The sequence below is a fragment of the Somniosus microcephalus genome, unplaced genomic scaffold, assembly GCF_052327205.1.
Source record: "Somniosus microcephalus isolate GS21.2 unplaced genomic scaffold, FLI_Smic_1.0 unresolved_chr3, whole genome shotgun sequence".
Taxonomy (NCBI): domain Eukaryota; kingdom Metazoa; phylum Chordata; class Chondrichthyes; order Squaliformes; family Somniosidae; genus Somniosus; species Somniosus microcephalus.
The window spans coordinates 68261848-68286038 of NW_028225181.1; the positions used below are offsets into that span (position 1 = coordinate 68261848).

Consider the following 24191-nt stretch of genomic DNA (forward strand, 5'->3'; position numbering starts at 1 on the left):
TAATACAGTATATCGTTAATAGAAAATAGATTGAAATTTAACAAATATATAACAAAATGATGCATTGTCACTGCCCTGTTTTGTACAAAGCACTCATTTATAAGCAGGTCACTGAAAAGCTAAAATGAAATTAAATCTGTCAATTCAGGAACCAGTAATTTTAAAGGATCAATTTGCCATAATTCACAATTTAATAATGAATTATTCAATCTCACAGATGCCATTTTAATGATTATTCAGTCCCACAGACGCTATAATTTTAATTAAAATGATTATTTAGTCCCACAGATGACAATCTTTAGCAGTAATGATTATTATTTAGTCTCACAAATGCCATAGTTTTAATTATTATTCAGTCCCAGATACCATAATTTTAACAATTATTATTCAATCCCACAGATGCAATAATTTAAACAATAATGATTATTATTCAATCCACAGATGCAATAATTTAAACAATAATGATTATTATTCAGTCCCACAGATGCAATAATTTAAACAATAATGATTATTATTCAATCCCACAGATGCAATAATTTAAACAATAATGATTATTATTCAATCCACAGATGCAATAATTTAAACAATAATGATTATTATTCAATCCCACAGATGCAATAATTTAAACAATAATGATTATTATTCAGTCCCACAGATGCAATGGTTTTAACAATAATGATTATTATTCAGTCCCACAGATGCAATGATTTTAATAACTGGTTAATATTCAGTCCCACAGAGGGCCATCACTTTAACAATAACGAGTCTGATTCACAGACGAGCTCTTATTCTGTAAGCCGCCTTTTTCGTTGGTGTCCGAGGTTGGAGCGGATTGAAAAACGCGCCAATCAGAGGCGGAGATTTGCCGGGTTTTCAGCCAATCAGAAGGCGCGGCGCGGCTGGGCTGGGCGGGGCCGGCGGCTGCTATAAAAGCCGCAGCCTGGAGCGGGGAGGAGCAGTTGGAGAACAGAGTTAGAGAGGAGTCCCAGCGCCCCCCCCCCCCCCCCCCGGGGGAAGGACAGCCGCCGCCCGCCCGGGGAGAAGGGACAGCAGTCGGCCGGCACCTTGGGCAACAAGGGCTTGCCGGTGGGCGGGGCTATGACGTCACTCGCGCGATGAGGCGGTTGAACGGCCGATCGGGAGCCACGTGACCCCGGAGCTGGCGGCGGCCTTTTAACACAGTGGGCGGGGCAAGGAGGCGTTGCGGGCTGCGATTGGTGAGCGCAGCTGTCAATCTAGGAGTCGCAGCTAATAGAAGAGACGGACTCAGTGAGGGAATTTAAGCGCGCGCTGTGTCCGCAGTGCGCATGCTCGGTACTGCTCGCAGTCCCCGGATGAGGCTCCGCTTTGAGGAAGGAGATAAAATGGCGGCGGGACTGAGGAGCGGCGGATGGTGCGGTGAGTGTGGATCAGAGAATCTCCGACATTTACAGCAGCGCCGGCCTCTCTCAGGCAATCTCAGGGAACCTGGGGTCGAAGCGGGCAGGCGGCAGCGGGGGGGGGGTTCTTGGGTTGACGTGCGCTGCCTGCGCTTGTCTTCCGCTTGCTCCCGGCCAAGAGACTCGAGGTGTTCGGCGCCTTCCCGGATTCTTCTCCTCCACTTTGTGCGGTCTTGGGCCAGGGATTCCCAGGTGTCGGTGGGGATGTTACACTTTTTCAAGGAGGCTTTGAGGGTGTCCTTGAAGTGTTTCCTCTGCCCACCTGGGGCTCTCTTGCCGTGCCGGAGCTCCGAGTAGAGCGCTTGTTTTGGGAGTCTCGTATCGGGCATGCGGACAATGTGACCCGTCCATCGGAGCTGATCGAGTGTGGTCAAAGCTTCGATGCTGGGGATGTTGGCCTGAGCGAGCACACCGATGTTGGTGCGCCTATCCTGCCAATGGATTGGCAGGATCTTGCAGAGGCAGCGTTGGTGGTACCTCTCCAGTGCTTTGAGGTGCATGCTGTACATGGTCCATGTCTCTGAGGCATACAGCAGGGCGGGTATCACTGCTGCTCTGTAGACCATGAGCTTAGTGCCGGGATTGAGGTCTTGGTCTTCAAACACTCTCTTCCTCAGGCGACCGAAGGCTGCACTGGCACACTAAAGGCGGTGTTGGACTTCGTCATCGACGTCTGTCCTTGTTGACAGTAGGCTCCCGAGGTATGGAAAGTGGTCCACGTTGTGAGACTATGCCCCCTAGTTCTAGACACACCAGCCAGGGGAAACAACCTCTCAGCATCTACCCTGTCAATCCCCTTCAGAATCTTGCATGTTTCAATGAGATCACCTCTCATTCTTCTAAACTCCAGAGTGTATAGGCCTATTCTACACAATCTCTCCTCATAGGACAGCCCCCTCATCCCAGGAATCAATCTAGTGAACCTTCATTGCACCGCCTCCAAGGCAAGTATATCCTTCCTTGGATAAGGAGACCAAAACTGTGCACAGTACTCCAGGTGTGGTCTCACCAAGGCCCTGTACAATTCGAGCAAGACTTCCTTACTCTTATACTCCAACCCCCTTGCAATAAAGGCCAACATGCCACTTGCCTTCCTTATTGCTTGCTGTACCTGCACTCTAGCTTTCTGTGTTTCTGGTACGAGGACACCCAAATCTTTCTGAACACCAACATTTGAAAGTTTCTCACCATTTAAAAAATATTCTGTTTTTCTATTCTTCCTACCAAAGTGAATAACCTCACATTTCCCCATATTACACTCCATCTGCCACCTTACTGCCCACTCACTTAGTCTATCTATATCCCTTTGCAATCTTTGTGTTCTCACCGCTTACTGTCCCACCTAGATTTGTATCATCAGCAAACTTGGATACATGACACATTGTCCCTTCATCCAGGTCATTAATATAGATTGTAAATAGCTGAGGCCCCAACACTGATCCTTGCGGCACCCCACTAGTTCCAGCCTGCCAACCTGAAAAAGATCCGTTTATCCCTACTCTCTGTTTTCTGTCTGTTAACCAATCCTTGATCTATGCTACTATATTACCCCCAACCCCATGAGCCAGAATCTTGTGCAATAACCTTTTATGTGACACCTTATCGACTGCCTTTGGAAATCCAAATATACTACATCCACTGGTTCCACTTTATCTACCCTGCTAGTAACATGATCAAAAAACTAAAATTTGTCAAACATGATTTCCCTTTCATAAAACCATGTTGACTCTGCCTAATCATGTTATGATTTTTCTAAGTGCCCTGATACCACTTCCTTAACACTGGATTCCAGTGTTTTCCGAATGACTGATGTTGGGCTAACTGGACTGTAGTGCCCTGTTTTCTCTCTTCCCTCCTTTCTGGAATAGCGGTGTTACATTTGTGACCTTCCAATCCGCTGGGACCATTCCAGAATCTGGGGAATTTTGGAAGATCAAAACGAATGTATCCACTATCTCTTCAGCCACCTCTTTTACAACCCTAGGATGTAGGCCGTCGGGTCCAGGGGATTTGTCAGTTTTCAGTCCTGTTAGATTCTCTAGTACTTTTTCTCTACTTACAGGAAACTTTGTGCTATCCGGCACCCACAGGACCGAGCTGCTGCCATTGCCTCAAAACTGCCGTACTCTCCAGAGTTAATGTTGAGAGATACGGAGATTCTTATCTGTATTTGACAACAAACACTGTTGCTTAGCAACAGCTTCTAAACACTCGGGTGTGGCCTGCAAGCTCTGTATATGAAGCTGTTGCTATAGCTACAGACCTTGCACAGCTTGACTGTTCAAACAAAGCAAAAAAAACAAACAAAAAGAATAAAAAACGGCGGCTGATTTTTGCCGGTGGCTCCAGATTGCCGGATAGCTCACCTCCGGATAGCACATAGTTTCCTGTATATGAATTACGTTAAGTTCCTCACCCTCATCAGACCCTTGGTTCCCCACCATTTTTGGTCTGCTTTTTGTGTCTTCTACTGTGAAGACAGATACAAAATATTTGTTTAACGTTTCTGCCATTTCCTTATTCCCCATAATCATTTCTCCTGTCTCAGCCTCTAAGGGACCAATGTTTACTTTTGCTACTCTCTCCCTTCCTACTTACTTGTAGGAAATCTTACAATCTGCTTTTAGATTTCTTGCTCGTTTTCTGTCATTGCATTTTTTCCCTTTTATCAATTTTTGGTCAGTCTTTGCTGGTTTCTGAAACTCTCAATCCTCAGGCTTCCTATTATTCTTTGCAACATTATAAGCTTCTTTCAATCTAATGCTATCCTTACCTTCTTTAGTTAGCCATGGTTGGATCACTTCCCGTGGAGTTTGTTTCTCAATGGAATGTATTTTAGTTGAGAATTATGAAATATTTCTTTAAATGCTAGCCACTGCTTATCTACCGCCATACCTTTTAATCTATTTTTCCAATCTACCTCAGCCAACTCGCCCCTCATACCTAATGGCATTGGCTTTATTTAAGTTTAAGACACTAGTTTCGGACTTAGGCAAGTCACTCTCAAAATTAATGTGAAGTTCTAACATATTATGATCACTCTGCCCAGAGGATCCTTTACTATGAGATTGCTAATTAACCCTGTCTTATTACACAATACAAGTTCTAACATTGTTGGTTCCATGACATTTTGTTCCAGGAAACTGTCCCGAATGGATTCCATGGGCAGCACGGTGGCATAGTGGTTAGCACTGTTGCCTCACAGCGCCAGGGACCCGGGTTCAAATCCGGCCTCGGGTGACCGTCTGTGTGGAGTTTGCACATTCTCCCCGTGTTTGCGTGGGTTTCCTCCGGGTGCTCCGGTTTCCTCCCACAGTCCAAAGATGTGCGGGTTAGGTTGATTGGCCATGATAAAAATTGACCCTTACTGTTAGGGGGGATTAAATACGTGGGGTTACGGGGATAGGGCTTGGGTGGATGGCTGTCAGTGTAGGGACTGGGTGCTAGGGTTTGGATGATCAGCCATGATCTCGTTGAATGGCGGAGCAGGCTCGAAGGGCCGAATGGCCTACTCCTGCTCCTATCTTCTATGTTTCTATGTTTCTATGAACCCGTCCTGCAGACTCTTGCTCCACAGCCCTGTAGGTTACGGCTCTTCAAGTGTACACCCAAGTACTTTTTAAATGTGCTGAGGGTCTCTGCCTCGACCATCCTTTCAGACAGTGAGTTCCAGACCCCCACCACCCTCTGGGTGAAAAAAATTACATCTGCTCTGCACCCTCTAGTGGATGGACAGGGGAGAAAGGTCTTTACTAGCCGAGGCATAGAATAGAAGAGCTGGGAGGTAATGCATGAACTGTATAGCTAGGCCGCAGCTAGAATACTGCGTGCAGTTCTGGTCAACACATTACAGGAAGGATGTGATTGCATTACAGAGGGTGCAGAGGAGACTTACGGGGATTTTGCCTGGGCTGGGGAATTTTTGCTATGTGGAAAGATTGGATAGGCTGGGGATGTTTTCTTTGGAACAGAGAAGGCCAAGGGGAGACTCGATTGAGGTGTATCAAATTATTAGGGGCCTAGATAGAGTGGATAGGAAAGACTATTTCCCTTAGCAGAAGGGTCAATAATCAGGGGGGCATAGATTTAAAGCAGATGGCCAAAGGGTTAGAGGGTCTTTGAGGTGAGTTTTTTACACCCAGAGGGTGGTGGAGGTCTGGAACTCACTGCCTGAAAGGGTGGTAGAGGCAGAGAACCTCATCACGTTTAAAAATTGCTTGGATATGCACTTGAAGTGCCGTAAGCTACCAGGCTACGGACCAAGTGCTGGAAAGTGGGATTAGAGTGGATAGATCTTTGTCAGCCGGCTTGGACAAGATGGGCCGAATGGCGGCCTTCTGTGTAGTAAATTTCTATGATTGTGTAACCCGGGGAGGATGGGTCCAGTGAGATCAGACTGTGTTACCCGGGGAGGATGGGCCCAGTGAGATCAGACAGTGTGTAACCCGGGGAGGATGGGCCCAGTGAGATCAGACAGTGTGTAACCCGGGGAGGATGGGCCCAGTGAGATCAAACAGTGTGTAACCCAGGGAGGATGGCCCCAGTGAGATCAGACAGTGTGTAACCTGGGGAGGATGGGCCTAGTGAGATCAGACAGTGTGTTACCCGGGGAGGATGGGCCCAGTGAGATCAGACAGTGTGTAACCCGGGGAGGATGGGCCCAGTGAGATCAGACAGTGTGTTACCCGGGGAGGATGGGCCCAGTGTGATCAGACAGTGTGTAACCCAGGGAGGATGGGCCCAGTGAGATCAGACAGTGTGTAACCCGGGGAGGATGGGCCCAGTGAGATCAGACAGTGTAACCCGGGGAGGATGGGCCCAGTGAGATCAGACAGTGTGTAACCCGGGGAGGATGGGCCCAGTGAGATCAGACAGTGTGTAACCCAGGGAGGATGGGCCCAGTGAGATCAGACAGTGTGTAACCCGGGGAGGATGGGCCCAGTGAGATCAGACAGTGTGTAACCCGGGGAGGATGGGCCCAGTGAGATCAGACAGTGTGTAACCCGGGGAGGATGGGCCCAGTGTGATCAGACAGTGTGTAACCCGGGGAGGATGGGCCCAGTGAGATCAGACAGTGTGTAACCCGGGGAGGATGGGCCCAGTGAGATCAGACTGTGTTACCCGGGGAGGATGGGCCCAGTGAGATCAGACTGTGTTACCCGGGGAGGATGGGCCCAGTGTGATCAGACAGTGTGTAACCCAGGGAGGATGGGCCCAGTGTGATCAGATGGTGTGTAACCCGGGGAGGATGGGCCCAGTGAGATCAGACAGTCTGTAACCCGGGGAAGATGGGTCCAGTGAGATCAGACAGTGTGTAACCCGGAGAGGATGGGCCCAGTGAGATCAGACAGTGTGTAACCCGGGGAGGATGGGCCCAGTGAGATCAGACAGTGTGTAACCCGGGGAGGATGGGCCCAGTGAGATCAGGCAGTGTGTAACCCGGGGAGGATGGGCCCAGTGCGATCAGACAGTGTGTAACCCGGGGAGGATGGGCCCAGTGAGATCAGACAGTGTGTAACCTGGGGAGGATGGGCCCAGTGAGATCAGACAGTGTGTAACCCGGGGAGGATGGGCCCAGTGAGATCAGACAGTGTGTAACCCGGGGAGGATGGGCCCAGTGAGATCAGACGGTGTGTAACCCGGGGAGGATGGGCCCAGTGAGATCAGACAGTGTGTAACCCGGGGAGGATGGGCCCAGTGAGATCAGACGGTGTGTAACCCGGAGAGGATGGGCCCAGTGTGATCAGACGGTGTGTAACCCGGGGAGGATGGGCCCAGTGAGATCAGACAGTGTGTAACCCGGGGAGGATGGGCCCAGTGAGATCAGACAGTGTGTAACCCGGGGAGGATGGGCCCAGTGAGATCAGACAGTGTGTAACCCGGGGAGGATGGGCCCAGTGAGATCAGACAGTGTGTAACCCGGGGAGGATGGGCCCAGTGAGATCAGACAGTGTGTAACCCGGGGAGGATGGGCCCAGTGAGATCAGACAGTGTGTAACCCGGGGAGGATGGGCCCAGTGAGATCAGACAGTGTGTAACCCGGGGAGGATGGGCCCAGTGAGATCAGACGGTGTGTAACCCGGGGAGGATGGGCCCAGTGAGATCAGACGGTGTGTAACCCGGAGAGGATGGGCCCAGTGTGATCAGACAGTGTGTAACCCGGGGAGGATGGGCCCAGTGAGATCAGACAGTGTGTAACCCGGGGAGGATGGGCCCAGTGAGATCAGACAGTGTGTAACCCGGGGAGGATGGGCCCAGTGAGATCAGGCAGTGTGTAACCCGGGGGGGATGGGCCCAGTGAGATCAGACAGTGTGTAACCCGGGGAGGATGGGCCCAGTGAGATCAGGCAGTGTGTAACCCGGGGAGGATGGGCCCAGTGAGATCAGACAGTGTGTAACCCGGGGAGGATGGGCCCAGTGAGATCAGACAGTGTGTAACCCGGGGAGGATGGGCCCAGTGAGATCAGACAGTGTGTAACCCGGGGAGGATGGGCCCAGTGAGATCAGACAGTGTGTAACCCGGGGAGGATGGGCCCAGTGAGATCAGACAGTGTGTAACCCGGGGAGGATGGGCCCAGTGAGATCAGACAGTGTGTAACCCGGGGAGGATGGGCCCAGTGAGATCAGACAGTGTGTAACCCGGGGAGGATGGGCCCAGTGAGATCAGACAGTGTGTAACCCGGGGAGGATGGGCCCAGTGAGATCAGACGGTGTGTAACCCGGGGAGGATGGGCCCAGTGAGATCAGACGGTGTGTAACCCGGAGAGGATGGGCCCAGTGTGATCAGACAGTGTGTAACCCGGGGAGGATGGGCCCAGTGAGATCAGACAGTGTGTAACCCGGGGAGGATGGGCCCAGTGAGATCAGACAGTGTGTAACCCGGGGAGGATGGGCCCAGTGAGATCAGGCAGTGTGTAACCCGGGGGGGATGGGCCCAGTGAGATCAGACAGTGTGTAACCCGGGGAGGATGGGCCCAGTGAGATCAGGCAGTGTGTAACCCGGGGAGGATGGGCCCAGTGAGATCAGACAGTGTGTAACCCGGGGAGGATGGGCCCAGTGAGATCAGACAGTGTGTAACCCGGGGAGGATGGGCCCAGTGAGATCAGACAGTGTGTAACCCGGGGAGGATGGGCCCAGTGAGATCAGACAGTGTGTAACCCGGGGAGGATGGGCCCAGTGAGATCAGACGGTGTGTAACCCGGGGAGGATGGGCCCAGTGAGATCAGACAGTGTGTAACCCGGGGAGGATGGGCCCAGTGTGATCAGACGGTGTGTAACCCGGGGAGGATGGGCCCAGTGTGATCAGACAGTGTGTAACCCGGGGAGGATGGGCCCAGTGTGATCAGACGGTGTGTAACCCGGGGAGGATGGGCCCAGTGAGATCAGACAGTGTGTAACCCGGGGAGGATCTGCCCAGTGAGATCAGACAGTGTCTTACCTGGGAAAGATGGCCCCAGCTTCGGTTTGCCTAAAGCACAGGGAAATTGTACATTTCTATCCAGAACTTTGGTGATTTGCTGGAAGCCCAGGAAGGCGTGGCGGGGATCTGAGACAAGGGACAACATCAGACAGAAGCACTCGGACCCAAACTTTTATTTTTATTAAGCTGAAGAAAAGCCTACATTACATTACTTCACACTATTCATGTTGTTATTTTCAGTCCTGCCATAATTAGATCTCCCGGTGAAAGACTGAGTGATTGAGAAAGGTCCACAGCCGAGAGTAAACAGGGATTGCAGACTGAGGAACGACAGCAGGTGAACCAACGCAGGATTGTGAGAGCACCAACTGGAGAGAACTCTCCCGATTCAAAGAGCTTCCAGAGATCGACTGGGGGGAAAGGTCAGAGAGAGTCCCATTGACTCAGACACACACTGGTTCCTCCCTCCCTTCCGTTTCCTGATTTACAGCTATTTCTGGGATGTTACTTGTATCCTCTATGGTGAAGACCGATACAAAATACCTGTACAATTCAACTGCCATCTCCTTATTTTCCATTTAAAATTCCCTGACACTTTTTTTATTGGACCAACACTCACTTTGTTAAATCTTTTCTTTATTAAATATCAATAGAAGCTCTTGCTATCTGTTTTTATATTTCTAGCTAGCTTTCTCTCGTACTCTAATTTTTCTCGTTATTAATCTTTTAGTCACTCTTTGCTGTTTTTTATATTCTGTCCTATCTTCTGACCTGCCAGCCATCTTTGCGCAATTATATGCTTTTTCTTTAAGTTGGATGCTATTGTTAATTTTTTTAGTTAACCACGGATGGTGGGTCCTCCCCTTGGAATTTTTCTTTCTCGTTGGAATGTGTATATTCTGTGTATTCTGAAATATCCCCTTAAATGTCTGCCACTGCATCTCTATTGACCTATCCCTGAACCTAATTTGCCAGTTCACTTTAACTAGCTCTGCTTTCATGTCCTCGTAATTGCCCTTATTTAATTTTAAAATACTAGTCTTGGACCCACTCTTCTCTCCCTCAAACTGAAGGTAAAATTCAATCATATTATGATCGCTGCTACCTAGGGGCTCCTTCACTGAGGTCTTTAATCCTATCTCATTGCACAATACCAGGTCTAGTATAGTCTGCTCTCTGGTTGGCTCCAGAACGTGCTGTTGTAAGAAACTATCCTGGAAACATTCTATGAATTCCTCATTTAGGCTACCTTTGCCCATCTGATTTTTCCGGTCTCTATGTAGATTAAATCCCCCATGATAATTGTCATACCTTTCTGACAAGCTCCCATTATTTCTTCCTTTATACTCCATCCTACCATGTGGTTACTGTGAGGGGGCCTGTACACCACTCCCACAAGTGACTTCTTGCCTTTATCATTTCTCATCTCTACCCAAACCGCTTCTACATCCTGGTTTCCTGAACTTAGGTCATCCCTCTCTATTGTGCTAATACCATCATTAATTAACAGAGCCACCCCTCCACCTTTTCCTAGCTTTCTGTCCTTCCTAAATGTCACGTACTCTTCAATATTCAGGTCCCAATCTATGTCATCCTGCAGCCATGTTTCTGTAATGGCGATCAGATCATACTTATTTATTCCTGTTTGCGCTATCAGTTCATCTGTTTTGTTTTGAATGCTACGTGCATTCAGATGCAGAGCCTTTAGTTTTGTCCTTTTATTTTTGTAACCTCTAGCCTTAACTGTTGATTTAATCTTAGATTTGTACTCTCTATCCAGGCAGGTAGTGCAGGGGTCCCCTGTGACCATCCCCCTCTCAGATATGCCGCTTTGGATATTGTTGGGGAGGATGGCTTATCAGGGGAAGGCAGCAGCAGCCAACTTCCTGGCACCGTGGGTGGTTCTGCTGCACAGGACGGGAGGAAAAAGAGTGGGAGAGCTATAGTAATAGGGGATTCTATTGTAAGGGGAATAGATAGGCGTTTCTGCAGCTGCAAACGTGACTCCAGGATGGTATGTTGCCTTCCTGGTGCAAGGGTCAAGGATGTTTCTGAGCGGCTGCAGAACATTTTGGAAGGGGAGGGTGAACAGCCAATTGTTGTGGTGCATATAGGTACCAACGATATAGGTAAAAAAACGGGATGAGGTCCTAAAAGCTGAATATAGGGAGTTAGGAGGTAAATTTAAAAAATAGGACCGCCAAGGTAGTAATCTCAGGATTGCTACCAGTGCCACGTACTAGTCAGAGTAGAAATAGAAGGATATTTCAGATGAATACGTGGCTAGAGGAATGGTGCAAGGGGAAGGGATTCAAATTCCTGGGACATTGGAGCTGGTTCAGGGGGAGGTGGGACCAGTACGAACCGGACGGTTTGCACCTGGGCAGGACCGGGACCGATGTCCTGGGGGAGTGTTTGCTAGTGCTCTGGGGGAGGGTTTAAACTAAAATGGCAGGGGGTTGGGAACCTGAGCAGGGAGACAGAGGAAAGGGAAACCAGGATAGAAGCAAAAGACAGGAAGGAGAAAAACAAAGGTGGTGGTCAGAGAAATCATGGGTTTAAATCAAACAGCCACAGTAAATAATAATTCTAAAAGGTGTAAGAGTGTTAAAAAAACAAGCCTGAAGGCCTTGTGTCTTCATGCGAAGAGCATTCGTAATAAGGTGGATGAATTAGCTGCGCAAATAGAGGTAAACGTATATGAGATGATTGGGATTACGGAACCATGGCTCCAGGGTGGCCAAGGCTGGGAACTCAACATCCAGGGGTATTCAATATTCAGGAAAGATAGGCCAAAAGGAAAAGGAGGTGGGGTAGCATTGCATTTTAAAGAGGAGATTAACACAATTGAAAGAAAGGATATTGGCTCTGATGATGTGGAATCTGTATGGGTAGAGCTGAGAAATACCAAGGGGCAGAAAACGTTAGTGGGAGTGTTATACAGACCTTCAAACATTAATGCGGAGGTTGGGGATGGCATTAAATGGGATATTAGAGACGCGTGCAATAATGGCACAGCAGTTATCATGGGTGACTTTAATCTACATATAGATTGGGCTAACCAAATTAGTAACCATACTATGGAGGAGCAATTCCTGGAGTGTATACGGGATGATTTCCTGGACCAATATGTCGAGGAACCAACAAGAGATCAGGCCATCTTAGACTGGGTATTATGTAATGAGAGAGGTTTAATTAGCAATCTTGTTGTATGAGGCCCCTTGGGTCAGAGCGATCATAATATGATCGAATTCTTCTTTAAGATGGAGAGTGAAGTAGTTGACTCAGACTAGGGTCCTGAATTTAAATAAAGGAAACTAGGATGGTATGAGGCGCGAGTTGGGTAGGATTGATTGGGGAATGTTACTCCAAGGGTTGATGGTGGATAGGCAATGGCAAACATTCAACGATGGCATGGATGAACTACAGAATTTGTTCATCCCTGTTTGGCATAAAAATAAAACAAAAAAGGTGACTCAACTGTGGCAAACAAGGGAAATTAGGGATAGTATAAGATCCAACGAGAGGACATATAAATTGGCCAGTAAAAGTAATAAACCTGAGGATTGGGAGCAGTTTAGGCTTCAGCAAAGGATGACAAAGGGATTAATTAAGAGGGGGGAAAATAGAGTATGAGAGTAAGCTTTCAGGGAACATAAAAACTAACGAGATATGTGTAGAGAAAAGGATTGGTGAAGTCAAGCGTAGGTCCCTTGCAGTCAGAATCAGGGGAATTTATAATGGGGAACAAAGAAAAGGCAGACCAATTAAATACATACTTTGGCTCTGTCTTCACAAAGGAGGACACAAATAACCTCCCAGAGATGTCGGGGAACATAGGGTCTAATGAGATGGAGGAACTGAAAGAAATCAGTATTTGTAGGGAAATGGTGTTAGGGGAAATTGACGGGATTGAAGGCCGATAAATCCCCAGGGCCTGATAATCTACATCCTAGGGTACTTAAGGAAGTGGCCCTAGAAATAGTAGATGCATTGCTGGTCATCTTCCAACATTTGATAGACTCTGGAACCGTACCCATGGATTGGAGGGTAGCTAATGTTAGCCCACTATTCAAAAAAGGTGGTAGAGAGGAAATGGGGACTTACAGACCGGTAAGCCTGACATCGGTAGTGGGGAAAATGCTAGAGTCCATTGCAAAAGATGTAATAGCAGAGCACTCGGAAAACAGTGACAGGATCGGACAAAGTCTACATGGATTTACAAAAGGTAAATCATGCTTGACTAATCTACTGGAATTTTTTGAGGATGTAACTGGTAGAATAGATAAGGGAGAACCAGTGGATGTGGTGTATTTGGACTTTCAGAAGGCTTTCGATGAGGTACCGTATAAGAGATTAGCGTGTAAAGTTAAGGCACATGGGATTGGGGGCAAGGTACTGACTTGGATAGAGAACTGGTTGGCAGACAGGAAGCAAAGAGTTGGAATAAACGGGACTTTTTCTGAGTGGCAGGCAGTGACTAGTGGGGTACCGCAGGGATCGGTCCTAGGACCCCAGCTATTCACAACATATATAAATTATCTAGATGAGGGAACTAGATGTAACATCTCCAAGTTTGCAGACGACACAAAGCTGGGTGGGCGTGTGTGAGGAGGATGCCGAGAAACTCCAGTATGATTTGGACAGGTTGGGTGATTGGGCAGAAGCATGGCAGGTGCAGTATAATGTGGATAAATGCGAGGTTATCCACTTTGGTGGCAAAAACAGGAAGGCAGATTATTATCTGAACGGCAGTAGATTGGGGGAAGGGGAAGTGCAACGAGACCTAGGTGTCCTTGTGCTCCAGTCGCTGAAGGTAAGCATGCAGGTGCAGCAGGCAGTTAAGAAGGCAAATGGTATGTTGGCCTTCGTAGCGAGAGGGTTTGAGTACAGGAACAAGGATGTCTTGCTGCAGTTCTACAGGGCCTTGGTGAGACCACACCTTGAGTATTGTGTGCAGTTTTGGTCGCCTTATCTGAGGAAGGATGTTCTTGCCATGGAGGGAGTACAGCGAAGATTCACCAGACTGATACCTGGGATGGCAGGAATGATGTATGAGGAGAGATTGGGTCGATTGGGGTTATACTCGCTGGAGTTTAGAACAATAAGAGGGGATCTCATTGAAACTTATAAAATTGCAGCAGGACTAGATAGACTAGATGCAGGAAGGATGTTCCTGATGGTCGGTGAGTCCAGAACCAGGGCTCAGTGCAAGGATAAGGGGTAAGCCATTTAGGACAGATGAGGAGGAATTTCTTCACCCAGAGAGTGGTGAACCTGTGGAATTCTCTACCACAGAAAGCAGTGGAGGCCAATTCATTAAATATATTCAAGAAGGAGTTAGTTATATTTCGTAAGGCTAAAGGGATCAAGGGATATGGTGAGAAGGCAGGGACAGGGTACTGAATTTGGATGATCAGCCATAATCTCATTGAATGGCGGAGCAGGCTTGAGGGGCCGAATGGCCTACTCCTGCTCCTATCTTCTATGTTTCTATGTAATTCCCTTTTGAAAGCCGTGTTCTTGTAAATCTTTTCTGCAATTTCTCTAAGGCCTTCACATCCTTCCTAAAGTGCGGTGCCCAGAATTGGACACAATACTCCAGTTGAGGCCGAACCAGTGTTTTATAAAGGTTCATCATAACCTCCTTGCTTTTGGACTCTATGCCTCTATTTATTAAGCCCAGGATCCCGCACGCTTTTTTAACCACTTTCTCAACCTGCCCTGCCACCTTCAACAATTTGTGCACACATACCCCCAGGTCTCTCTGTTCATGCACACACTTTAGAATTGTACCCTTTAGTTTATATTGCCTCACTTGGTTATTCCTACCAAAATGTATAACTTCGCACTTTTCTGCGTTAAATTTCATCTCCCATGTGTCCGCCCATTCCACCAGCCTGTCTATGTCCTCTTGAAATCTATCACTATCCTCCTCACTGTTCACTATACTTCCAAGTTTTGTGTCTGCATATTTTGAAATTGTGCCCTGTACACCCAAGTCTAAGTCATTAATATATATCAAGTAAAGCAGTGGTCCTAGTACCGACCCCTGGGGAACACCACTGTGTACCTTCCTCCAGTCCGAAAAACAACCGTTCACCACTGCTCTCTGTTTTCTGTCACTTTGCCAATTTCGTATCCATGCTGCCACTGCCCCTTTTATTCCATGGGCTTCAGCTTTGCTGGCAAGCCTATTATGTGGCACTTGTCGAACGCCTTTTGGAAATCCATGTACACCACGTTAACCGCATTGCCCTCATCAATCAACCCTCTCTGTTACTTCATCAAAAACTCAATCAGAATCAGAGCGGCTGGGCCCGGCGGATGGGCGGCCAGGGCCCCGGCACCAGGAAACCCAGGGTGCAGCGCCTCTCCCATCCGAGCCGCCGCTTCCCGGTTTCTTCAGCTGGTTCCACTGAGTCCGACTCAGGACAAAGTACAGGAGACAGGCTCCCAGAATGGCCCGCAGCCCCGGGGAGCATGCGCACTCTCAGCGGGGAAATCAGCGCATTGCAGAGAGCGGTTTCTGGGCGCGGGGAATTGTGGGTGCTGCGGCCGCCATTAGTCAGCGGCTGTGGGGAAGAGTTTTATTGCAGGCTGACGGAAGGTAGGTACCTGGCCGCCTGTGTAGGTCTTTGTGTTGCTTCATTGTTGAGGATGTAACTAGTAAAATAGATAAGGGAGAACCAGTGGATGTTGTGTATTTGGACTTTCAGAAGGCTTTCGATAAGGTCCCGCATAAGAGATTAGTGTGTAAAATTAAGGCACCTGGGATTGGGGGAAAGGTATTGGCTTGGATAGAGAACTGGTTGGCAGAGAGACAGCAAAGAGTTGGAATAAACGGGTCTTTTTCCGAGTGGCAGGCAGTGACTAGTGGGGTACCACAGGGATCAGCCCTTGGACCCCAGCTATTCACAATATATATTAATGATCTAGACAAGGGAACTAGATGTAGTATCTCCAAATTTGCAGACGATACAAAGCTGGGTGGGTGTGTGTGCTGTGAGGAGGATGCCAAGAAACTACAGGATGATTTGGACAGGTTGGGTGATTGGGCAGAAGCATAGCAGATGCAATATAACGTGGATAAATGTGAGGTTATCCACTTTTGTGGCAAAAACAAGAAGGCAGATTATTATCTGAATGGCAATAGATTGGGAGAAGGGGAAGTGCAACGAGACCTGGGTGTCACTGTGCACCAGTCGCTGAAGGTAAGCATGCAGGTACAGCAGGTGGCTAAGAAGGCAAATGGTATGTTGGCCTTCGGAGCGAGAGGGTTTGAGTACAGGAACAAGGATGTCTTGCTGCAGTTGTACAGGGCCTTGGTGAGACCACATCTTGAGTATTGTGTGCAGTTTTGGTCACCTTATCTGAGGAAGGATGTTCTTGCCGTGGAAGGAGTTCAACGAAGATTCACCAGGATGATACCTGGGATGGCAGGAATGATGTATGAGGAGAGATTGGGACGATTGGGCTTGTCCTCGCTGGAGTTTAGAAGAATGAGAGGGGATCTCATTGAAACTTATAAAATTCTGACAGGACTGGACAGACTAGATGGAGGAAGGATGTTCCTGATGGTCGGGGAATCCAGAACCAGGGGTAACAGTCGAAGGATAAGGGGTAAGCCATTTAGTACAGAAATGAGGAGGAATTTCTTCACCCAGAGAGTGGTGAACCTGTGGAATTCTTTACCACAGATGGCAGTAGAGGCCAATACATGAAATATATTCAAGAAGGAGTTGGATATATTTCTTGAAGCTAAAGGGATCAAGGGGTATGGGGAGAAAGCAGGGACCGGGTACTGAATTTGGATGATCAGCCATGATCGCATTGAATGGCGGAGCAGGCTCGAGAAGCCGAATGGCCTACTCCTGCTCCTATCTTCTGTGTTTCTATGCTCGTATGTTTCAGTTTGAGCTGGAGTGGAGATGGAGGAGAAGCTGCTGGGTTTAACCCCCAGTACTTGAGCCCAGGAGGACCCAACAATTTCCAATGTGAGACTGTCAAGGGAGGTGGATTCTGGGAGAGATTAGGTTGTTACACAGACACTGTCCGTACAATGTAAAAGAGCATTGTTTTAGGAACAAGTATTTCTGTACAGGCTTTTAATCCAGTTTACATCTACAGATTTGTTTTAATTTATTTTTGGGATGTGGGTGTCGCTCGCAAGAGCAGCAAATATTGCCAATCCCCAGTTTCCCGTTGAGAAGGGGGTGGTGAGTCGCCTTCTTGAACTACTGCAGTCCGTGTGGTGAAGGTATTCCCACAATGTTGTTCGGTAAGGAGTTCCAGGATTATGACCCAGCAACGATGAATATATCTGAGTCAAGATGATGTGTGACTTGGAGGGGAACTTGGAGGTGATGGTGCTCCCATACAACAGCTGCCCTTGTCCTTCTAGGTGGTGGAGGTTGCGGGTTTTGGATGTTCTGTCAAAGTTCTGGTCGAGTTGCAGGTCTATAAAGTTGCTTTCCTTCGCCCCCTCCCACCTCTCTCTCTCTCTCTCTCTCTCTCTCTCTCCTCCCATAGAGGCCAGAGTCTTGTGTAGGCCCAGACCAGGTGGTGGATTCCCTTCTCTGAAGGACATCAGTGAACCAGTTGGGTTTTTATGACAATCCAGCAGCTTTCATGGTCACTTTTTTCTAGTGCCGGCCCACCAAATGACCAGGTTCACTGAGCTCAATTTCACAACCTGCCTTTGTTTTCTTGTGGGTTCTCTCTCACGCTCCCTGTTTTATATTAATTTTACAGGGTATTAGAAGGGGAGGATTTACAGACAGGAAACTCAAACCAAACATCACGTCAAGATCTGACAGTCACTCGACTCATCGGATCTGAATATCATCAGCCTCTGAACATGGAAGCAAAAAGTACCGTTCACAGCGGGGAGAAACCGTACACGTGTTCTGTGTGTGGACGAGGCTTCAGCCAACCCTCTGGCCTAGCGAGACACAAGCGCATTCACACCGGGGAGAGGCCGTTCACCTGCTCTGAATGTGGGAAGGGATTCACTCAGTCTTCCAACCTGCTGACACACCAGCGTGTTCACACCGGGGAGAGACCATTCACCTGCACTGAGTGTGGGAAGGGATTCACTCTGTCATCTAGCCTTCAGACACACCAGCGCATTCACACCGGGGAGAGGCCGTTCACCTGCACTGAGTGTGGGAAGGGATTCATTCATTCATCCAACCTGCTGATACACCAGCGAGTTCACACTGGGGAGAGGCCGTTCACCTGCACTGAGTGTGGGAAGGGATTCACTCGTTCATCCATCCTGCTGACACACCAGCGCATTCACACCGGGGAGAGGCCGTTCACCTGCTCTGAGTGTGGGAAGGGATTCACTAATTCATCCCACCTGCTGACACACCAGCGAGTTCACACTGATGAGAGACCCTTTAAATGCTCGAACTGTGGGAAGTGCTATAAAAGTTCTGGGGAACTGACGGCCCATCAAAGTGTTCACACTGACGAGAGACCGTTCAGGTGCTCTCACTGCGGGACTGGGTTCAGGCGATCATTTGAGCTCACTGTACACCAGCGCATTCACACTGGGGAGAGGCCATTCATCTGCTCCGTGTGTGGGAAGGGATTCACTCGTTCATCCAACCTGCTGACACACCAGCGAGTTCACAAGTGACTGCAGGGGTTGGATTCTGCTGTTGTTGCTGCAGTTAATCACATCCAGGACTGAACCATGTTAATTCTGACAGTTGGGGTTTGTTTCTGCTGATGTTAATAACCCCTATAACTGGGCTGGAGTTTAATATTCTGGATAGATGTCAAATAAACCAGCTTTGTTTTGAACACATTGTTGTAGATTTTTGTCTTTCCCACCTGAGTGTTTAGCATCACCTGCCTGGAGCTCAGAAAGGACAATCTGGGGGAGGATCGTATGGCGGGAACAGAATTCCAGCCTGGACACAGTCCTTCAGGGCCACACTGAGAGGGGCAAATGGCACTTTGGTCTTTCTTGTCTCTCTTCACTGACAGCAAAGTCTCTGTGTGGGTAATCTGGAGGCGTGTGAGAAGCGTGTCCCAGCCGCTCTCTGCCATGGTTCAGAGCTCCTAGGCACGGAACAGGAGGCTCCTTTACGAATGTAGCCCAGTGCTTTTTTTTAATGGCCTTATTAACCTGTGTCGCTGCTTTTAGTGATTTGTGTATCTGTGTCCCTGGATCCCTCTGCTCCTCCAGCCCATTTAGACTCTTAGGGGGAAATTCGGTGATGCCCCCTTTGGGTCGCTAACGTCGTTGGGGCTAATTTTAGCACCCGAAAAAAGTTAGCGCCCCTGTGCATTAAATTCAGTGGTAGCGCCCCAGGCAGGAGGCAGGGTGCTACTGGAAGCGCTCCCCTCTTGAGGCGCTACCAGTGAATTTCGCGGTGCTTCGTGTAACAGCGCCACGCCCGTCGGCACATAGCACCGCATCATAGCAGACCTCCCCCCCCCCACCCCCTGATTAAAGGGGATTGGCCTAGCACTGCGCACACCGGGGCCCTGCTGGACCACTGGGGAGCAGGGTGTCGGATCAAGAGGAGTGCCGGGCTGAGCGATCGCGGCCAACAGCCCGAAGAGGGAAGGGGGCAGGTGCTGGCAGTTGGCCAAACTAAAAAGTTACCACCCGACACCTGCCCTTTAAGTGGTGCCGCCACGGCTGCAGGAACGACCCCTGACCCTGTTAGACATATTGTCCGGCGATAGGTCAGGGTTCACAACCCAAGGTTGCAGCCGGGACGCTGCGCACGGTGATGACGTCGTTGCCGGCGGTGCAGTGCTGCGGGGCGCTACCGGCTACTGTCGCTGCTAACCTGCTGAATATCGCGGGAGGCGCAAAGCAAACCAATTTCACCCCCTTGTCCAAATAGTGAGTGGCCTCCTTATTCTTCCCACCAAAACACACCACCTCACACGGATCTATAGTGAAATTCATTAACACACCACCTCCCACTGATCTATAGTGAAATTCATTAACACACCACCTCACACTGATCTGCAGTGAAATTCATTTGCCAATTACATGCCCATTCTGAAACTTATTATTATCTTCTTGCATTTTGTCTTCCTCAGTATTAACTCTACCTTCCAATTTAGTGTTAATGACAAACTTTGAAATTGTTCTTCTGATTCCTGAGTCCAGATCGTTTTTGAATGTGATCCCAGCACCGATTCCTGTGGAACACCACTTCCCACCTTTTGCCAGTCTGAGTAGCTACTCCCAACCCCTACTCTGTTTTATGTTTTGTGACCAACTTGCTATCCATTAAACAGTATGTAAGATCTACAAGATGACCCAAGGTCAGGCTGTGTGGAGTGAAGGGCCCGTCAGCAGAATGGATGGAAAGATGGCTACAAAATGGAAATCAGAGGGTTGGAGTTAAGAGAAGATTGTGGTGATCTTTCCATCCATTCTGTTGCCTGGCCCTTGACTCCACACGGCCTGACCGTGGTCATCTTGTAGACCATACATACTGCAGACACAGTGCACCAGTGGTGGAGGGGGTGGATATTGAGTCCTGTGGCAGGGGCACTGATGAAGTGGATTTCTCTGTCCGCGAGTTTTGAGGCATCGCTAGTTGTGTTTTTCACCTCTTTCCACCTTTAAAAAAAAACATTGCTGCCAGTTTATTAAAGCCATTAACAGCCGCTCGGGTGGGACACAGCAATAAATGAGGCCTTGTTTCCCTCAGAATGACAGGCCTGAACCCGAGTTAGAAAACATTTAGTAATTAAACCAGACTGGGTGGGGCCTGAGGTGCGAGCTAGTAACGGAAAATTGGTGGTCAGCGTACTTCACACCAGGGCTGAGGACCTGGGGACTTGGGTTTCTGTATCATTTATTGATTAATTTAGTTTATTGCCCAATGTCAATCAGACTGGCAGGTAAGCTTGCTGTCTGGCGGAGGCAGGGGTCCCCAATGGAGAGCTCTCTATGCGGGAGTCCTTCCCAGCACCATTGGGGATCTGGGGTGGAGACTGTTACAAAGAGCTGTCGTGTGCAACAGTTTTTAAGCTCCTTTCTGGATTCCAAGCCCAGATGTGGTTTCTGTCACCTAGAGGAGTCCACGGGCCGTGTATATATTCAGTGTGAGAGGTTACAGCCCCTGTGTAGTTCCCTGAAGGGGCTGCTCCTCAACTCTTGGTTACACTTTAGCCCCACGCTCCTAATCTTTGCCCGCCCGGTGCGGAGGCGGGTGGGTAAGTCGGAGGATCTTCTCCTGGACCTGCTCTTGGGCCTGGCATAAACAGAAATTTGTAGGCCCAGGATGGGCGGGGCCCATGGGGGGGTCACTCTGGCTGCCTGCCTCTCTCCCATGGTCTTGTCCCTGCCTGGGTGGCCCTGGAGAGGGAGCAGACGGTGTCCACCGGTTCACTTGATACCTTCCTTGACCGGTGGACACAGAAGGTATCAAGAGGCGATAATCGATCCTCACAATCACATTGTGATTGAATTATTAATTGTGTTTGAGTTACAAATACATTTCTTCTATTTTGATACAAAAGTTCTACTAGACATGTTAAACTACTAGTTATTTAATCAGGGCTGCAGCTGCTGAAAGGTTGACTGTACTGGGGTTTGTGGCCAGAGCTGGCAGACGTGTTGTTCTGAAGTCTGATGTCTCACACCTGAAGGGTCTGTTTATGTCGTGTTGTAATGACCTTTTTCTGTTGCCTGGTGTCAGAAATAGAAATCAAAGGAAGATGATGCCCCACTCTGTTAATCAACTCTTTGACACATTTCCATTTCTTAATGTACAAATATCACAACTCCATTAGTGAACAATGGATTGCCAGTCTGCCACTTTTTAGTGAGGCTTGAAAGGATTTGCTGTGAAGCTACACCTGGCCATCTGTCTGTGTGTCACTGTGTTTGGATTGTGTTAGACAACAGTCCTAATATCTCGCCTACATCCATTACAATTTTTGAAATGTTAGATTGTACTTGGAAGAAGTTGAGTTTGAATCTAACAATTCTGAAATTGGGAGCTGTTAATGATTTCTGTTTTTCACATAACTGTATAGTGATGTGATCAGTCAAAGCAAATTAAAAGATGGTGCTATTTACTGAACACAACTGAATAATTCTACAAGGATGCTATCGCAGTCTTCCTCAGTATTAACTCCACCCCCCAATTTAATGTCATCAGCAAATTTTGAAATTGTACTTCTGATTCCCAAGTGCAAATCATTCATGTAAATGGTGAACAACAGTGGTCCCAGCACCGATCCCCGTGGAACACCACTTCCTACCTTCCGCCCGTCTGAGTAAATACCTTTAACTCATCCCGTCACTATAACTGGACTTGTCTCCATTCCCGTGCTGAGGGGATTGCTGTACCAGATGGGAAGGGCAACATTTGGGGACTCTCGATTCTCCACCAATTCCCATTCCCCTTCTTTCTGGTGGAAAATGGAGGTGCCACTGTGTGTAATGTGCAAGTGAGTAAGAGTTGTCAGCGAGGATTAATCAGCACTTTCTAATTGGAGATGATAATGGAATCTTTCAGACAATGAATTGTAGATTTTATAGCAAAGATTAATATACGATTGAAGTAAAAGTTCATAATTTTATTGTAAAATATTTCAGGAACACTCATCAGAAATTAAGGGGAAAGATCAGACAGCAGTACTTAAAGGGACACTGCAGCCCCGACAACTCAATCAGCTATATATCCAGAATATTAAAATCCAGCCCAGTTATAGGGGTTATTAACATCAGCAGAAACAAACCCCAACTGTCAGAATGAACATGGTTCAGTCCTGGATGTGATTAACAGCAGCAATAACAGCAGAATCGAACCTCTGCAGTCACTTGTGAACTTGCTGGTGTCTCAGCAGGTTGGATGACTGATTGAATCCCTTCTCACACACTGAGCAGGTGAACGGACTCTCCCCGGTGTGAACTCGCTGGTGTGTCAGCAGGTTGGATGACTGAGTGAATCTCTTCTCACACACGGAGCAGGTGAACGGCCTCACCCCAGTGTGAGCTCGCTGGTGTGTCAGCAGGTTGTATGACTGATTGAATCCCTTCTCACACACGGAGCAGGTGAATGGCCTCTCCCCAGCGTGAATGCGCTGGTGTCTCAGAAGGTCAGAGGAATTAATGAATCCCTTCTCACACACAGGGCAGGTGAACGGCCTATCTGCAGTGTGAATGTGCTGGTGTATCAGCAGGGTGGATGAATTAGTGAATCCCTTCTTACATACAGGGCAGGTGAATGGTCTCTGCCCAGTGTGAATGCACTGGTGCTCAATGAGGTGAGATGACTGCCTGAACCTCTTCCCACAGTGAGAGCAACTGAATGGCCTCTCCTCAGTGTGAAGTCGCTGATGTGTCAGAAGGTGGGATGACTGACTAAATCCCTTACCACACTTGGAGCAGGTGAACGGCCTCTCCCCGGTGTGACTGCATCGATGAGTTTCCAGCCGGGACGGGGAGCTAAATCCCTTCCCACAGTCCCCACATTCCCACAGTTTCTCCGTGGTGTGGGTGTCCTTCTGTCTCTCCAGGTTGGACAATCGGTGCGATGTTTTTTCAGACTGTGTAACTGGTTAAAGCTCTTTCCACAGTCAGTGCACTGGAACACTCTCACTCGGGTGTGTGTGTCTTGGTGCTTTTCCAGTCACACCGATCTTTGAAATCTTTTCCCACAGACAGAACAGGCAAACATTTACCTTCCACATTCAAAGGCCGATGATATTCCCTGTAAAAGCAGTTTACAAAAGACATCACTGTAAGTTCAGGATTAAAATTTGGAACAGATAATTCTAGTTTCTATGGAACATTCTCTCTTATTACATAGAATTACACAGATTGTACAGCACAGAAACAGGCCAATCGGCCCAACTGGTCCATGTGGTGTTTATGCTCCACACGAGCCTCCTCCCATCTCTCTTCATCTCACCCTATCAGCATCTCCTTCTATTCCTTTCTCCCATATGTTAATCCAGCTTCCCCTTAAATACATCCATGCTCTTTGCCTCAACTATTCCCTGTGGCAGCAAGTTCCTCATTCTCAGCACCCTCTGGGTGAAGGAGTTTAATCTAAATAGGACTTTCCTGGGCAGCCAATCAGCACTGCTGCCTCTTTTGTGCATTTCCTGGCGAGGCAAAACAGTTGATATTTTCTGATCAAAAAGAGCTGAGCTCGGCAGCATTAGTCCTGTTTTGCCTCCTTTGGAGACCAGGTGTACGAGCAGAGCGAGCACAGCCTTCACAGCAACCGCAATAAAATTGTTACAGTTGTGAAGGAACTTTGTGTCAGTTCACTGGACCACAAACAAAATATGTGTGTCGATTGTTGTCTTTTTACCCTACTGTAAAGTG

The 24191-nt window shown here is 48.3% G+C and overlaps 2 protein-coding genes across 3 annotated transcripts in view; one reads left to right on the forward strand and one right to left on the reverse strand.

Annotated features, from left to right (window-relative positions):
• LOC147091868 (uncharacterized) overlaps window positions 1-24191 on the reverse strand; it is an 82967-nt gene that overhangs the window by 42424 nt on the left and 16352 nt on the right. Inside the window, exon 4 of the mRNA XM_085976629.1 lies at window positions 22677-23418. Coding sequence (XP_085832755.1) covers window positions 22677-23418 — 742 coding nt within the window. The remainder of the gene's footprint in view (window positions 1-22676; window positions 23419-24191) is intronic.
• On the forward strand, window positions 1001-18712 carry LOC147091871 (uncharacterized). 2 transcript variants are annotated; one of them, XM_085976883.1, is made up of 3 exons: window positions 1001-1398; window positions 9101-9282; window positions 17615-18711. In XM_085976883.1, exon 3 carries the CDS (start codon window positions 17721-17723, stop codon window positions 18504-18506), a length of 786 nt encoding a protein of 261 aa, XP_085833009.1. In that variant the 5' UTR covers window positions 1001-1398; window positions 9101-9282; window positions 17615-17720; the 3' UTR covers window positions 18507-18711. The 2 variants fall into 2 exon arrangements, with proteins under 2 accessions (XP_085833009.1, XP_085833008.1); XM_085976882.1 differs by lacking the exon at window positions 9101-9282 and having other exon boundaries at window positions 17615-18712.